This window comes from Mytilus galloprovincialis, chromosome 7 (assembly GCF_965363235.1).
Source record: "Mytilus galloprovincialis chromosome 7, xbMytGall1.hap1.1, whole genome shotgun sequence".
Classification (NCBI taxonomy): Eukaryota; Metazoa; Mollusca; class Bivalvia; order Mytilida; family Mytilidae; genus Mytilus; species Mytilus galloprovincialis.
Genome location: NC_134844.1, coordinates 40,045,652 through 40,064,443, shown reverse-complemented (window position 1 = coordinate 40,064,443; position 18,792 = coordinate 40,045,652). Strand labels below are relative to the sequence as shown.

At 33.7% G+C, this 18,792-nt stretch overlaps 1 protein-coding gene across 2 annotated transcripts in view; it reads right to left on the bottom strand.

The window, feature by feature from the left end:
• The window catches only part of LOC143082979 (xanthine dehydrogenase-like), a 45,425-nt gene that overhangs the window by 16,932 nt on the left and 9,701 nt on the right, over positions 1-18,792 (bottom strand). For both annotated transcript variants that reach the window (XR_012980525.1, XM_076259037.1), the window contains exons 12-21: positions 18,343-18,453; positions 17,818-17,884; positions 6,839-6,945; positions 6,246-6,404; positions 5,254-5,373; positions 4,435-4,518; positions 3,735-3,792; positions 2,918-3,067; positions 2,375-2,454; positions 927-1,036 (exon numbers count right to left, since the gene is read on the bottom strand). Coding sequence is in view for 1 of the 2 variants with exons in the window: in XM_076259037.1 (XP_076115152.1) it covers positions 927-1,036; positions 2,375-2,454; positions 2,918-3,067; positions 3,735-3,792; positions 4,435-4,518; positions 5,254-5,373; positions 6,246-6,404; positions 6,839-6,945; positions 17,818-17,884; positions 18,343-18,453 (1,046 nt within the window). In the remaining variant the exon portion in view is untranslated. The remainder of the gene's footprint in view (positions 1-926; positions 1,037-2,374; positions 2,455-2,917; positions 3,068-3,734; positions 3,793-4,434; positions 4,519-5,253; positions 5,374-6,245; positions 6,405-6,838; positions 6,946-17,817; positions 17,885-18,342; positions 18,454-18,792) is intronic.

Below are 18,792 nucleotides of genomic sequence, written 5' to 3'. Positions count from 1 at the left end.
CTCTAAATGCTTTGGTTTTTGAGTGATAAGCCAAAAACTGCATTTTACCCCTATGTTCTATTTTTAGCCATGGCAGCCATCTTGGTTAGTTGGCCAGGTCACCGGACACAATTTTTAAACTAGATACCCGAATGATGATTGTGGCCAAGTTTGGTTTAATTTGGTCCAGTGGTTTCAGAGGAGAAGATTTTTGTAAAAGATAACTAAGATTTACGAAAAATGGTTAAAAATTGACTATAAAGGGCAATAACTCCTAAAGGGGTCAACAGACCATTTTGGTCATGTTGACTTATTTGTAGATCTTACTTTGATGAACATTTTTGCTGTTACAGTTTATCTCTATCTATAATAATATTCAAGATAATAACCAAAAACAGCAAAATTTCCTTAAAATTACCAATTCAGGGGCAGCAACCTATCAACGGGTTGTCCGATTCATCTCAAAATTTCAGGGCAGATAGATCTTGACCTGATTAACAATTTTACCACATGTCAGATTTGCTCTAAATGCTTTGGTTTTTGAGTTATAAGCCAAAAACTGCATTTTACCCCTATGTTCTATTTTTAGCCATGGCGGCCATCTTGGTTGGTTGGCCGGGTCACCGGACACAATTTTTAAACTAGATACCCCAATGATGATTGTGGCCAAGTTTGGTAAAAATTGGCCCAGTAGTTTCAGAGGAGAAGATTTTTGTAAAAGCTAACGACGGACGACGACGGACGACGGACGCCGGACGCCGGACGCCAAGTGATGAGAAAAGCTCACTTGGCCCTTCGGGCCAGGTGAGCTAAAAAGTGAACAATATGTTAGTGGTTTAAATTGAATTATATAAAAAATATATTACATTTCAAATACACCCTTGTAACTTTTCAATATTCATTTTCAGACTGGGACAACTCATATTAAACTACTGAAGACTATATACCTGCTTTCTGGTACCCCAAGAACCATGGCAGTAGACTGTTGAGTTAAGTCTATCCACTGTGTAGAAGCTTCAACATCCATACCATCCTCAGTTGGAGTACAAATACTGATCTGTAATCATTATACATTGCATCATAAATAACTTAATCATGTATGTAAAATTTAATCACAAGACGAAATAATCTAAAACTCAAAGATACATTGTTCTGAAAAAATATGCCAATTGCACATAGGTTTATCTTTGACTACAAATGTTGCCTTGTTTCCAAAAAGTGTTTTTAAAACTTATGTCATAATTCAAACATTTTAATATGTCATAGAAATTCAACTTCAAAGTTAAGAAGACAAGAATGTGGGTCATGAAGTTTCCATTAACTTGGCTGTAAAGCATATTATCGCTATTTTGTGCATTTTTCCTTTGATCTTTTTTTGTGATAATTTTTCATATCATGCTACTCGCTTGAGATAGAATTATCGCTAGAAACTAAGGAGGCACGTGGCGTTGCTAAGGAAATTAACATAAAATTGACATCGTCGTCATAGGTAAAATAGCAATAAACAGATTATCATTGGTCATCACAACTCGATTGCTTTTCTCGCTTTCGAAGTACCAGCTCAAGCGAGAAAAATCAATCTCGTTGAGATGATCAACGATAGTCTATAAATATAAGTCAGTGAAGCTGAAATTAAGTCAGGGATGACTTATTTCTATTGGGAACTTTTACTCTCCTGCAGGTACATCCTAATATAATATTTTGAGAAGTTGGATCTAAACTAAAATAATTTAATTTTGGATGTAATGCGGCTTCTGATTGACAGACGTTGATTAGTTTATCATAGACATAATTTAGTCATGTGACCGTGACGTCATCAACGTTTTTTCATGGTTTACCCTGGTTTAAATGGAATAAAGAATTAAATTATAAGAAATAACTGTAATATTTTATCTGTCTTATTCAAATAACATAAAAAATGTGGTGCACTCTTTAAAATAACCCGCTACACGCCTTATTCAGTGTGCACCACATTTTTTATGTTATTTCTTCATAGACAAAAAAATATTACAGTCATTCCTTAATTGTGTTGGAGATTTTATGGGTGCTATTTTACTCCTTTAGATGCATCCTTAAATCAAACTATACTGTGTAGGATCGTACGTAAGTTTGAACATCTGATCTGAATTAGGTTGTACAACTAAATTTAAGGCCACTTCAACACAATAAGCTCTTTAAAAGTATCTAACAAAACAGTTTTTGCTTTTCCACAGTTTTCTGGATATTTGTTGGTTTCATAAACTGATACTTCATCTTTAAAAAAAATATTTATTAAATCAATTTGGAAATGATAAAACTAAACAAATAATGACCCTTTTTCAAATTTATTGTTGTAACTAACTGGAAAAGTATTTCTTCATAACTCATCCTTTTTTAAGTTAATTTTAATATTTACCTGAGTTTCCATCTGGAAATGTTGTTGTTCTCCAAAACTAATACTCCCTGTTATTTTTTTGGGACTATTTGCAATGGCAGCTGGAATGAATTTTTAAAAAATGAATAAAACTTAGACATTTCATACTTTTAAGCCCTAATACTATATTGAAGGAATAAACACCAAGAGATGAGATCATCTTTGTACAAGAACAAACTATTTAGTTTTAGTACTACAGAAAACTGGGTTACCCAAGGTAAACTAGCTACCTTTTGCAAGTATCTAACAATGTCACTTACCAGTAGAAAGATAATACATTTCAGTTTTTGTCCAATGAATATATAGTTATTATGCAGATGTGGAATAATAATTACTTATCTTGACTAGTTGGGAATCGCACCTCTGAATATTGTTATTAAGAGATTGTCTATTTTTATTATATCATTATAATTGTTGGATATGACAATGAAAGTCAAGTTTTCATATATAAGTTCTGATATTTATTAAAGAACTGTTTAAACAAATATATTTCAGTCATAATTTTCTGTTCTAGTTTATACCGACCATCAGCATCCCCAGCTGTAACCACATCTCCAGGATTTGGGAAGAAAGATTTAGCTTTAATACCATCCTCTATAGTAAGAATTGGTTGTTGTTGGTCTGAGTATGTCACCTCCACTTGTCCTGCAGCTCTGTTTGCTGTTTCCTCATCATCTATATATTCAAACAGTGGTATATTTTAATGAAACATCTATCTATAGTTTTCAGTTAATACTTTAAAAAATCAATTTTACATTCATGTAGTTTGGTTCCCTCTGTAAAGTATTCAGTATGCTTTCTGAATATATAAATATTGTCAAGATTATCAACTACGGCTGGGTACTAGTCTTACATTCATGCAATTTTAATTGAAAACCAATCTTCATTCATAGCTGAATCTTCACTAAAAAACATCAACCCATCAGTCCAAGAAGTTGGTGGAGATCGTGATGCTCAGTTTTTAGTTTTTTATGCTGTGTTTTAATTTAGTAAACTGTTGTTTGTCTACTTGTTATGGCTTTGTTCTTTTATTTTCGACTTATATGAGTTTGAATGTCACTTTGGTATCTTTCGCCACTCTTTTATATTATGAAAATGATCAAACATCTTATTATATGCAGTCAACAAACATCTGAATTGAAAATTAGGCATATGGTCTTTGACTTTGCCTTTATAAGTTCTATGGTTAAATCATATTGAAAATTGGTTCACAATAGAATTGATACATTATTATAAAAAAAAGATCTCACCTTGTTCATAAAATTGTACTCTGTCCTCAAAGTACAAAATTGATAATAATTTTTAATGATCATTTTTTTTTTAATTTTATGAAAATACACACCAGCAACTATTATCCCCAAGGCCTGTCCTGCATACACCACATCACCACTACATAGAACCTACAAAATTAAATATAGTTTACAAGATAAAGATGAATACAAATATACCATTTAATGATCAAAAGTACTGTATGCTCTTTAAATCATTTTATAGTTGATACAATAAGTTAAGTGACCCATTGGTGCATACATGCATACCTTACTTTCTTTTAGCTGCTTTCTTTATAACATTTTTTCCTCAAAAACAGATATCTTATTATTTTGAGTATGATATTAATAAAAAAGTTATACTTAATAAATAGAATGATTTGATAATTTACCATGTTGAATAATGAAAGTCAAGAACTATCTCTAACAGCAATTCTGAAAATAATTTAATACAAATAAGACATTTTCTGGTATATTAAACCAATTTGGGTAAATGAGAAAGCTTCCCAGCAACACTATTTAAACAATAATTAATCTTAAATTTGTAGGAATTCAGATTTTTAGCAACAATCTATGTGATATAATGAGCCAATGAAGATATTGTTTTTTATAGTGCCCTCATCATTACAGCTATGGTAATATAGATGCATCAGAAGGAACTGATTATCCCCTTTCTGAAAAGGGTATAAGAAAAAAGCTGTATAAAGAGGACTAACCAGATTTTTTTTCTATATTTGCATTTCAAATCGCATCACTTTAAAAAGAACAACTTACCTCTTCTGCCATAGAATTTGGAAAACAGTTATTTTCTCCATGTATATCTTTCACTGTAATAAACTTTAAAACTCCTGGCAAATTCTGGAAAAGACAATTTTAAAACTTATTTTGAAATTCTATGAATATCATATAATGTCATAATATGAAGATAAAGTAGACTTGACATTTTGTCAAAGAATGATATAAAAGTATCTCTGTCTATCAATAAGTTCATAAATTTCGGAAAATAACTTATCTATATCAAATCTGTTACTGATAGAATAAACATTTATAATTACAATTATGAAAAACTTATGGAGACATTTGTGTAACCAAAAAAGACTCTAGAAACAAAATCTCTAGATAGGATGTTGCAAGGCAAACATTTTGTTCACGGGCAGTCTTCAATTCCCACCCCTCATCCCCACTGTGCAGAACCTACTTTAATAAAATTAGTTTTCTTTTGAATTTGTTCGTATCTAGCTGAATATGTATTAAATATTTGCCACTGGACATTACAAAACCTGGTTGCTTCCTGCCATATTTGTTTTTTGTTTTGTCATAATTCAGGTTGTTGGGTTTTTTTGTTACAATTGTTTCACATTTTGTCATGTTAGAAACTTTTATATCTGAATATATGTATGGGTTATGTTTATTGCCAAATGCTGCATTGTGACCTATGCTTGCTTCCATCTACAACATTCTGACTCTGGCAGATAGTTGTTTCACTGTCAATCAAACCACATTTCTTTATATTATAACAATCAATCATTCAAATTACCAATAACCCTTAAAAATACAATAAAATAAAGGGTAAAATAATGTAATCCAACATACCAGAGCTTTTGAAGGGTCCATACTCTGTAATTTAGCATTACCAACAGTGCTAGTAACAAATGCAGCATACAGCGGTTTATGTAGAGGTATGTCATTTATATACTGGGCTTTACCAGTTGTCTGAAATTAACTATATCATGTTTAGACTAAGATAAATAAAGGACAGATTTTTACCCTTTCAATCCTGGAAAACAAAATAATAAAGGATGCTAATGTTATGATTGGTGGTAAATGCTTTTGATGGTTTAAATTAATTTTCCTGTATTTTTTTTTCATAAAACAATGCAATAGAACTTTAAAACTGTACATTAGGTATTTCATTTCATGATCATGGTCTTAGAAAGCAGATTTTTTTTAATCCTCAACAAGTTTTGAGTTTATAAAACTGTAAATAATGATATCAGTTAAGAGGGGGGTAGGACTTTTATCGGGACTCAGGGATGGGGTGTTTTTAAGCTCAGGATTTCGGGATTGACCCTTTCGTGATCCGAGAATCCTTTTTTCCAATTTCGGGATTTAAATTATTTAAATTCAGGACCTCAGGATTTCGTGTTTTTAAGCCCGGGATTTCGGGATCAGGACCCCTCCTACCCCCCTCAGTTAATAGATAATTGACAGTCACTCATTCATTTTTCTAGAATCATGTTTACACAGACTTGGTACACAGTGAATTGCACGTTACCTTTTCTCTCTATATATTTAATATACTATAAATAAGGCCGTTAGTTTTCTCATTTAAATTGTTTTACATTGTCTAATCACGGCCTTTTATAGCTGACTATGCAGTATGGGCTTTGCTCATTGTTGAAGGCCGTACGGTGACCTATTGTTGTTAATGTCTGTGTCATTTTGGTCTATTGTGGACAGTTGTCTCATTGGCAATCATACCACATCTTCTTTTTTATATATAAAATTTAATTTAGGATTTGCCGGACATTTTACTTTCACTGTGAAAAAAACTAAATCTAACTGTGTTTTAAAATCTACATTACCTGATTCATGGCCTCTACTTTCATCAGGGGTTCAGTAAGGGGCCACTCCATTGGTTTAGTATCATATGACTGCTGTCCTGAAGATAGGGGTCTTTGTAGCGGCATAGCACCACTTCTTAATTTAGATGCAACATTATCACCTAGTACCTCTAAAAAGTACTGAAAAAAATATAAAACAACTACAATAATATGGCTTACAATGACTAGAATATATGTTAATAATAAATTACTGTTCATTGTGAAACTGATTATTAATAAAAAGTTATCATGAAACTACTACCATAACTGCCTTAATATTGAATATCAAGCTGCCCTTAAAGAGACAATGACCACTGGAAATGGAGTTGACAAAAGGTAATATAGAAAAGTCGGTAAGAGCACATTCTTTATGTGTTCCTAAAATTAAAAGATATATCAAAGTTAGTTTATCTAAAATCAGTAAAAAAAATTAAAACAGCTGGACATATATGCTAAAACCTTGTATTTCCAAATCCTTTATTGCTATATAGATAAGTAAAGATAATTTTAAATTAAACTACATATTTACATGGATAAAGCAAGTGTGATGACTATAAATAGAAAAAAAGACATACACTGTACAGGAATCCAATGGCAACATTTTTTCTGTATCCAGCACTTGGTTCCACAGAGTCAATGTTTGGGTCAGGATTCAGTTCTGATGCTAGAGTTGTTAAAGCTCCTACAAAATATTGTACAATTTAAAAAAAATAACACAGTCTATAAATCGCTACAAATTGCATCATACATTTTTTGCTCACATACACAAGCAAATAATCTCCTCCGTATAATTTGCCTTAATTCTATGAAACATAGTGACATTGCTCTTATTAAGATACTGCTGTATTGAAATGCCCTCTATACATTGTGTAATTTAATCAAAGAGCTGATAGCTCTGAGGTGGAAGAATGTGAATTAAAGGTAACTTGAATTACCATAAAAGCAGCCCCACTAACCCAGCCTGCTTTGTTCCATTATCGTTATGACATATTTTTTTTCTTCAAACAAGAATGTGTCATAAGTACATGGATTTCCCATCCGTACAATCATTTTCCATGTTCAGTGGACCGTGAAAATTAGGTAAAATCTTTAATTTGGCAGTAAAATTAGAAAGATCATATCATAAGGGTGTGAACTAAGTTTCAAGTTTATTGAATTTCAACTTCATCAAAAACTACCTCGACCATAAACTTTAACCTGAAGCAGGACGGATTGACAGATCAGAAAACATTATGCCCATAAATGGGGCATAAAAATAGGAAGACTTGTTACATACCTGCCAACTTTTGAAAGTTCCCATGGGTTTTTTTAGTGCACAACAACAATTTTTAGCAAAGTATTTTGCACAATCTGGATTGTCTAGAAAAAGTGTCATATTTGTATGATGAGCTTACATGCCTTTTTCTTAAGTCTGTTTGCATGATTCTAGTTATTAAATCAGTAGAAAAGATGATTATGTAGCTAGCAGACCAGGGTTTATTTTCTTGTGTAAGAATATATAATGCTTGTTGAAATTTCAAATTTTGAATTATGCACGAAGATGGACCTTTTACAGGTTGTGAACAAAACTCCAAATGAGGGGTAACCCTAGTCCAAATAATTATGAAGTCTGACAAGGCTTTTTTAAAAAAAAATTTGGGACGCCCAGACGTCATAATTATTTGGACTAGGGTAACCCTCATTGGAAGAACATAATAAACAGCTGTGCCATGAGCGCATAATACGCCCGACGTCTTGTGTAGAAGTTTTATGCAATAATCATCAATAGTTTCTGAGAAAGATTTAAGCAATAACCATTTATTGTTTTTGAGACACAGCAGGACATGTGAACCCCCCCCCCTGTTTTAAAAAAAACCAACTAAATATCACTAAAATAAAATTTTGAATCAAACCAAAATAGTATACAGATCTTTAAATTAATATAACAAAGAAGTGTGTACAGTTTCAAGCAATAATCATAAATTGTTTTTGAGATATGGCGCGACATGTAAAACTAGAGGCTCTAAAGAGCCTGTGTCGCTCACCTTGGTCTATGTGAATATTAAACAATGGACACAGATGGATTCATGACAAAATTGTGTTTTGGTGATGGTGATGTGTTTGTAGATCTTACTTTACTAAACATTCTTGCTGCTTACAATTATCTCTATCTATAACAGTACTTTCTGTGGAAAATGTGGAAAATGTCATAGTGACTTATTTTTAGTTCTTACTTTGCTGTACATTATTGCTGTTAACAGTTTATCTCTATCTATAATAATATTCAAGATAATAACAAAAAACAGCAAAATTTCCTTAAAATTATCAATTCAGGGGCAGCAACCCAACAAAGGGTTGTTCGATTCATCTGAAAATTTCAGGACAGATAGATCGTGACCTGATCAACAATTTTACTTCCTGTCAGATTTGCTCTTAATGCTTTGGTTTTTGAGTAAGCCAAAAACTTCATTTTACCCCCATGTTCTATTTTTAGCCATGGCAGCCATCTTGGTTTGTTGGCCGAGTTACCGGACACATTTTTTTAACTAGATACCCCAATTATGGCTAAGTTTGGTTAAATTTGGCCCAGTAGTTTCAGAGGAGAAGATTTTTCTAAAAGATTACTAAGATTTAAGAAAAATGGTTAAAAATTGACTATAAAGGGCAATAACTCCTAAAGTGGTCAACTGACCATTTTGGTCATGCTGACTTATTTGTAGATCTTACTTTGCTGAACATTATTGCTGTTTACAGTTTATCTCTATCTATAATAATATTCAAGATAATAACAAAAAACAGCAAAATTTCCTTAAAATTATCAATTCAGGGGCAGCAACCCAACAACGGGTTGTTCGATTCATCTGAAAATTTCAGGACAGATAGATCCTGACCTGATGAACAATTTTACTACTGTCAGATTTGCTCTAAATGCTTTGGTTTTTGAGTTATAAGCCAAAAACTGCATTTTACCCCTATGTTCTATTTTTAGCCATGGCGGCCATCTTGGTTGGTTGGCCGGGTCACGCCACACATTTTTTACACTAGATACCCCAATGATGATTGTGGCCAAGTTTGGATTAATTTGTCCCAGTAGTTTCAGAGGAGAAGATTTTTGTAAAAGATAACTAAGATTTACGAAAAATGGTTAAAAATGGACTAAAAAGGGCAATAACTCCTAAAGGGGTCAACTGACCATTTCGGTCACGTTGACTTATTTGTAAATTTAACTTTGGTGAACATTATTGCTGTTTACAGTTTATCTCTATCTATAATAATATTCAAGATAATAACCAAAAAACAGCAAAATTTCCTTAAAATTATCAATTCAGGGGCAGCAACCCAACAACGGGTTGTCCGATTCATCTGAAAATTTCAGGGCAGATAGATCCTGACCTGATAAACAATTTTACCCCTGTCAGATTTGCTCTAAATGCTTTGGTTTTTGAGTTACAAGCCAAAAACTGCATTTTACCCCTATGTTCTATTTTTAGCCATGGCGGCCATCTTGGTTGGTTGGCCTGGTCACGCCACACATTTTTTAAACTAGATACCCCAATGATGATTGTGGCCAAGTTTGGTTTAATTTGGCCCAGTACTGTTTCAGAGGAGAAGATTTTTGTAAAAGTTAACGACGACGGACGACGACGACGGACGACGGACGCCGGACGCCGGACGCAAAGTGATGGGAAAAGCTCACTTGGCCCTTCGGGCCAGGTGAGCTAAAAAACCATTCCCTTTTTTACAAAATACTCAATAACTCAAAAATAAAATTTTGAGTCATCACCAAAAAGTATACAGATCTTTAGATTAATATAACAAAAAGGTGTGTAAAGTTTTAAGCAATAATCATAAATCGTTTTTGAGATACGGCACGACATGTAAAAAACCCCTCCCCCTTTTTTACAAAATACTCAATAACTCAAAAATGAAATTTTGAATCATCACCAAAAAGTATACAGATCATTAGATTAATATAACAAAGAAGTGTGTAAAGTTTTAAGCAATAATTATATATCGTTTTTGAGATACAGCGCGACATGTAAAATAAACAGCTGCGCCATAAGCGCATGATACGCCCAACATCTTGCGTGGAAGTCTTATGCAATAATCATAAATAGTTTCTGAGAAAGTTTTAAGCAATAACCATATATTGTTTTTGAGACACGGCGGGACATGTGAAACCTCCAACCCTGTTTTTTTTTTACAAAAAACTAAATATTACTAAAATAAAATTTAAATCAAAACCAAAAAGTATACAGATCTTTAGATTAATATAACAAAGAAGTGTGTAAAGTTTAAAGCAATAATCATAAATTATTTTTGAGATACGGCGAGACATGTAAAAAAACCCTCCCCTGTTTCACAAAATACTCAATAATTCAAAAATAAAATTTTAAATCATCACCAAAAAGTATACAGATTTTTAGATTAATATAACAAAAACATGTGTAAAGTTTTAAGCAATAATCATAAATCGTTTTTGAGATACAGTGCGACATGTAAAAAAAACCTCACCCTTTTTTACAAAATACTCAATAACTCAAAAATGAAATTTTGAATCATCACCAAAAAGTATACAGATATTGAGATTAATATAACTAACTAGAGGCTCTAAAGAGCCTGTGTCGCTCACCTTGGTCAATGTGAATATTAAACAATGGACACAGATGGATTCATGAAAAAATTGTGTTTTGGTGATGGTGATGTGTTTGTAGATCTTACTTTACTAAACATTCTTGCTGCTGACAATTATCTCTATCTATAACAGTACTTTCTGTGGAAAATGTTATTGAAAATCTTCAAATTTTAAGAAAATTGTTAAAAATTGACTATGAAGGGCAATAACTCCTTAGGGGGTCAATTGACTATTTTGGTCATAGTGACTTATTTTTAGTTCTTACTTTGCTGTACAGTATTGCTGTTTACAGTTTATCTCTATCTATAATAATATTCAAGATAACAAAAAAAACAGCAAAATTTCCTCAAAATTACCAATTCAGGGGCAGCAACCTAACAACCGATTATCCAATTCATCTGAAAATTCCAGGGCAGATAGATCGTGACCTGATCAACAATTTTACTTCCTGCCAAATGCTTTGGTTTTTGAGTTATAAACCAAAAACTGCATTTTACCCCCATGTTCTATTTTTAGCCATGGCGGCCATCTTGGTTTGTTGGCCGAGTTACCGGACACATTTTTTTAACTAGATACCCCAATTATGGCTAAGTTTGGTTAAATTTGGCCCAGTAGTTTCAGAGGAGAAGATTTTTCTAAAAGATTACTAAGATTTGCTCTAAATGCTTTGGTTTTTGAGTTATAAGCCAAAAACTGCATTTTACCCCTATGTTCTATTTTTAGCCATGGCGGCCATCTTGGTTGGTTGGCCGGGTCACTGGACACATTTTTTTAACTAGATAGGCCAATAATGATTATGGCCAAGTTTGGTTAAATTTGGCCCAGTAGTTTCAGAGAAGAAGATTTTTCTAAAAGATTACTAAGATTTAAGAAAAATTGTTAAAAATTGACTATAAAGGGCAATAACTCCTAAAGTGGTCAACTGACCATTTTGGTCATGTTAACTTATTTGTAGATCTTACTTTGCTGAACATTATTGCTGTTTACAGTTTATCTCTATCTATAATAATATTCAAGATAATAACCAAAAACAGCAAAATTTCCTTAAAATTATCAATTCAGGGGCAGCAACCCAACAACGGGTTGTTTGATTCATCTGAAAATTTCAGGGCAGATAGATCTTGACCTGATGAACAATTTTACTCCATGTCAGATTTGCTCTAAATGCTCTGGTGTTTTAGTTATAAGCCAAAAACTGCATTTTACCCCTATGTTCTATTTTTAGCCATGGCGGCCATCTTAGTTGGTTGGATGGGTCACGCCACACATTTTTTAAACTAGATACCCCAATGATGATTGTGGCCAAGTTTGGATTAATTTGTCCCAGTAGTTTCAGAGGAGAAGATTTTTGTAAAAGATAACTAAGATTTACGAAAAATGGTTAAAAATGGACTAAAAAGGGCAATAACTCCTAAAGGGGTCAACTGACCATTTCGGTCCCGTTGACTTATTTGTAAATCTTACTTTGCTGAACATTATTGCTGTTAACAGTTTATCTCTATCTATAATAATATTCAAGATAATAACCAAAAACAGCAAAATTTCCTTAAAATTATCAATTCAGGGGCAGCAACCCAACAACGGGTTGTCCGATTCATCTGAAAATTTCAGGGCAGATAGATCTTGACCTGATAACCAATTTTACCCCTGTCAGATTTGCTCTAAATGCTTTGGTTTTTGAGTTATAACCCAAAAACTGCATTTTACCCCTATGTTCTATTTTTAGGCATGGCGGCCATCTTGGTTGGTTGGCCGGGTCACGCCACACATTTTTTAAACTAGATACCCCAATGATGATTTTGGTCAAGTTTGGTTAAATTTGGCCCAGTAGTTTCAGAGGAGAAGATTTTTGTAAAAGTTAACGACGACGGACGACGGACGACGGACGACGACGACGGACGCCGGACGCAAAGTGATGGGAATAGCTCACTTGGCCCTTCGGGCCAGGTGAGCTAAAAAGTGTGTAAAGTTTTAAGTCATAATCAAGAATCGTTTTTGAGATACAGTGCGACATGTGAAAAAAACACCCCCCCTGTTTTAGTCATAAAGTGCCTAACTCAAAAAGTTTAAATCTTATTTTCACCAAAAAGTATACAGATCATTTGACCATCATAAGAAACAACTATATTAAGTTTCATGAAATTTGGATAAGTCGTTCTCAAGTTACGGTGCAACATGTTTACGCCGGACAGACGGACAGACGGCACGACGGACAGATGGACAGACAGACGGACGGATCATCACCCTTTATTAGCTCACCTGGCCCAAAGGGCCAAGTGAGCTTTTCTCATCACTTGGCGTCCGTCGTCCGTCGTCCGTCGTCCGTCGTCGTCGTCGTCGTCCGTCGTCGTTAACTTTTACAAAAATCTTCTCCTCTGAAACTACTGGGCCAAATTAAACCAAACTTGGCCACAATCATCATTGGGGTATCTAGTTTAAAAAATGTGTGGCGTGACCCGGCCAACCAACCAAGATGGCCGCCATGGCTAAAAATAGAACATAGGGGTAAAATGCAGTTTTCGGCTTATAACTCAAAAACCAAAGCATTTAGAGCAAATCTGACATGGGGTAAAATTGTTTATCAGGTCAAGATCTATCTGCCCTGAAATTTTCAGATGAATCCGACAACCCGTTGTTGGGTTGCTGCCCCTGAATTGGTGATTTTAGGTAATTTTTGCTGTTTTTGGTTATTATCTTGAATATTATTATAGATAGAGATAAACTGTAAACAGCAATAATGTTCAGCAAAGTAAGATTTCCAAATAGGTCAACATGACCAAAATGGTCAGTTGACCCCTTTAGGAGTTATTGCCCTTTATAGTCAATTTTTAACCATTTTTCGTAAATCTTAGTAATCTTTTACAAAAATCTTCTCCTCTGAAACTACTGGGCCAAATTAATCCAAACTTGGCCACAATCATCATTGGGGTATCTAGTTTAAAAAATGTGTCCGATGACCCGGTCAACCAACCAAGATGGCCGCCATGGCCAAAAATAGAACATAGGGGTAAAATGCAGTATTTGGCTTATAACTCGAAAACCAAAGCATTTAAAGTAAATCTGACAGTAGTAAAATTGTTTATCAGGTCAAGATCTATCTGCCCTGAGGTTTTCAGATGAATCGGACAACCCGTTGTTGGGTTGCTGCCCCTGAATTGGTAATTTTAAGGAAATTTTGCTGTTTTTGGTTATTATCTTGAATATTATTATAGATAGAGATAAACTGTAAAAAGCAAAAAGCAATAAATGTCAGCAAAGTAAGATCTACAAATAAGTCAACATGACCGAAATGGTCAGTTGACCCCTTTAGGAGTTATTGCCCTTTATAGTCAATTTTTAACCATTTTTCGTAAATCTTAGTAATCTTTTACAATAATCTTCTTCTCTGAAACTACTGGGCCAAGTTCATTATAGATAGAGATAATTGTAAGCAGCAAGAATGTTCAGTAAAGTAAGATGTACAAACACCAAAACAAAATTTTGTCATGAATCCATCTGCGTCCTGTTTTTAATATTCACATAGACCAAGGTGAGCGACACAGGCTCTTTAGAGCCTCTAGTTAAAGTTTACGTTTGAAATTTCAAACGAAGAAATTATCTTTCTCGATACAGTCGTACATAAAGGGTTGAGGTTCAGGAACACCAGTATCCTTGATATTAAGAGCTAATCCAAACCTACAAATACGTTTCAATATTTAGATAGGACGTCTATGCATAACCCAACAGTCTTCTCCGGATTTATAAAAGGGGAAGCTATTCGCCACCACCGAAACAACAGCAACACGCAAAATTTAAAAGATACTCTTTGTAAATTCAAAGGCCATCTTAAGCAAAGGGGATATGAGGACCTTGAAATACTTCGTAACTGTGAATCGGCTCTCAATATCGAACGACCAGAGTTACTCCGCTTTAAACAAGAATCTGACAAGCAGAAACCACTAGTATTTGTAACTAAATATCACTTCTCGTTAGGAAATATAAATAAAGCTTTACGAAAACATTATAAAAAACTAGTTCGCAATGCGAAATGTAGGGAGCTATTTCCAAAACCACCAATGGTGGCGTATAGTAGACATCGGAACTTAAAAGAAATACTGACTAGATCGGTAGTCAAAGCTTAGTACAATATAAAGGATTGGGTCAGGACCCCTGATGAAGCACCCACCCTTCATATGAGCCACGGAATATTATAGAGTTTGTCCTATTCTGTACTGCAGAAACACGATGTGTTGGGTCCTGGAGAATAGGCAAACGTGGCTGATAGGTACTTCCAGACATTCAACACGGACATTTGTATACCATAATACGTCCCGTCAAAATTTTGACAGGCGAATAAAAACCCTCCCTTTTTTACAAAATACTCAAGAACTCAAAAATGAAATTTTGAATCATCACCAAAAAGTATACGATAATTAAGATTAATATAACTAAGAAGTGTGTAAAGTTTTAAGCAATAATAAAGAATCGTTTTTGAGATACGGTGCGACATGTGAAAACAAGAGTGCACACGCTGAAATGTCTCGCCTTCTATACTAATCATTGATATTATGTTGATAGTCCTAAGTATAAAGCTAAGCTTTATAACATCTGTACCATAAACTTAACATTAACCAAGATAACTAAACAAAGACCAATGAACCTTGAAAATGAGGTCAAGGTCAGATGAACCATGCCAGGCAGACATGTACAGCTAACAATGCTTCTATACAACATATATAGTTGACCTATTACTTATAGTTTAAGAAAAATAGACCAAAACACAAAAACTTAACACTGTGCAATGAACCATGAAAATGAGGTAACGGTCAAATAAAACCTGCGCGACTGACATAAAGATCATAAAATATTTCCATACACCAAATATAGTTGACCTATGGCATATAGTATTAGATAAAAAGACCAAAACTCAAAAACTTAACTTTGACCACTGAACCATGAAAATGAGGTCAAGGTCACATGACATCTGCCTGCTAGACATGTACACCTTACAATCCTTCCATACAACAAATATAGTAGATCTATTGCATATAGTATGAGAACAACAGACCAAAACACAAAAATTTAACTTTAACCACTGAACCATGAAAATGAGGTCAAGGTCAGATGACACCTGCCAGTTGGACATGTACACCTTACAGTCCTTCCATACACCGAATATACTAGCCCTATTGCTTATAGTATTTGAGATATGGACTTGACCACCAAAACTTAACCTTGTTCACTGATCCATGAAATGAGGTCGAGGTCAAGTGAAAACTGTCTAACAGACATGAGGACCTTGCAAGGTACGCACATATCAAATATAGTTATCCTATTACTTATAATAAGAGAGAATTCAACATTACAAAAAATTTGAACTTTTTTTTCAAGTGGTCACTGAACCATGAAAATGAGGTCAAGGACATTGGACATGTGACTGACGGAAACTTCGTAACATGAGGCATCTATATACAAAGTATGAAGCATCCAGGTCTTCCACCTTCTAAAATATAAAGCTTTTAAGAAGTTAGCTAATGCCGCCGCCGCCGTAGCCGCCGTAGCCGCCGCCGGATCACTATCCCTATGTCGAGCTTTCTGCAACAAAAGTTGCAGGCTCGACAAAAACCACACCCCTGTTTTAGTTACAAAGTGCCGTAACTCAAAAACTTTAAATCTTATTTTCACCAAAAAGTATACAGATCATTTGACCATTATAAGAAACAACTATATTAAGTTTCATGAAATTTGGATAAGTCGTTCTCAAGTTACGGTGCAACATGTTTACGCCTGACAGACAGACGGACAGACACCGGACATTTGTATACCATAATACATCCCGTCAAAATTTTAACCGGTGTATAACAACCCACTATAAAAAATTAGCACCTTTATATTCATATATAGGGACACCACTCATAATTGGGGGGGGGGGACCTGTTTGTTGGTCTTTGTGAAAAAAGAATAGTACATTGTGATTTAAATGATTTAATTGAATACAAAAATGACGTATTATGTCAATAAATTAGTGAAAAAAATACTATTCAGTATTATCTTTATCGTGGTACTGCATCATTGAATTTTGTCAATCAGCCATGCTTTTATCCTTAAGCTGTGTAAGAACACTCTTTGCAGATGAAAATTCACCTGCGGCAGTGCCATATTCACGTTTTCATGTGTTCTAACATGTTCAAAAGTTCAACAAAGTTCAAAATCTAGCATGTTAGAATAATCTTCAGAGAAAACGTTTTTGATTGGCTTATTAATTTGATCATGAGAAACACAGAATTTGATGGGCTGAACACGATTGTTTTACCTTGTGAACAAAATAGGGAACAGATGATTTTCACTAAATCGTGTTTTAGAGGGGTTTTTTAACGATACCCTTAATATCAATATTTTTTAATAAATGCAAGGACGTATTATAAACGTCCTTGATAAGAGTGAAGAGAAGGAACACAGGGCGAACGTACTATATGGTCGAAAGAACTCAGGACGAACAGACCAAGGGCAAACATGTAAACAGGGCGAGTCGACCCGATACCAAATTCATGCATGCGTACTACAAATATCTACATTAAAAACATCCAGTTACAAGTAAACAAACAACGTTCATGTAGATGAGATGAAATCTAATAATTTACATAAATAAAAGGGTATATATTTACGATAGTGATTGTTTTTTCTATCCTTATTTACAAATTAAATGATTCAGATGCTTAATCATGTGTAAAAATCGGTGTCAAGAATCGGAAGTTGTTATGAAATTGTACTGCACAGAAACGAATGCGGCATACAGAGGTTCAATGATTTTAAAGTCGGCACCATAGGTCTTCAGAAGACTTGAAGTCTTCTTCCACATAAAAAACAAAGTAACAGTATTAAAGAAGCATTATTTCATTGACGTGACGTCTAATGTGATTATTTTAGATGTACTGAAATCATAAATAAATTGCAACAAACCTTGAATAACTTTCAAATCATTGAGTTCCTTTCCTTGTAAATAATTCTCTGTTTGTACAGCATGAACCTGTGGAAGAGTAAAACTTGAAATGAGAAAAACAAAGCTCATATATAAAATTTGGAATCCTTGTACTTTATATAAGATAATAGCTGGATTAAAATATTCCCATAATCAAAATAAGCAAGTCAGATAGAATAATATAAATCTAAAATGCTTGTTCCTGATATTCCTACTGTTCTGTATATTATGTGTTTATTAAGAATAAAATACTGTTTGCCTCTCCTGCCTTCTCTTTTACATAGACAATCTTTTTTTTTATTCCTCGGCTTACAATTTGTGTTGACTTATTATTCAAATCCATTTCAACTAAAGTTCATTCAACAATCATTTTCCTAAAAAAGGCAAAGTTAAAAACAAAGCATTTTTCCTTCTATTAATAACCTAAGGATTTCACATGTATCGTCATATTGCTATATAACCATTTAGCAGTTATATGGAAAATAATAGTTCAGACTTTTACTTACAAAATCTTTAGATATTCCTGAGAAAATAATACATGGTTTTTCTTTCACAACAAACTTGTTAATCTTGTCAATTTTCATTCTTATTCCAGCATTTACAAATGAATGTGAATTCTGAAAGATAAAAAGTAAATATATGAATACCTAATAGATCCCTTAAATATTTCATATGCAGTGGACAAGAAGTTTTCAGAGAGTCAAATAAAATTCTTTCAGGAGTATATTAATTTCAATATGCTGTTAATGTTCCAGATGACTTTTTAATATTTTCATTTACAGCCGATTGCATTAAGTGTGTAGGGTAGTTTACCTAACCTAATAATGAATTCACAGTTCAGCAAGCAAGCAAGCTAACCAAAGATATGACCTTTACCTACACGCTCAATGCAATTGGCTGTAAAGATGCAAGCTGGCATTATCTTTCACTTAACAAAATGTGCGAGTGTCTGTGTT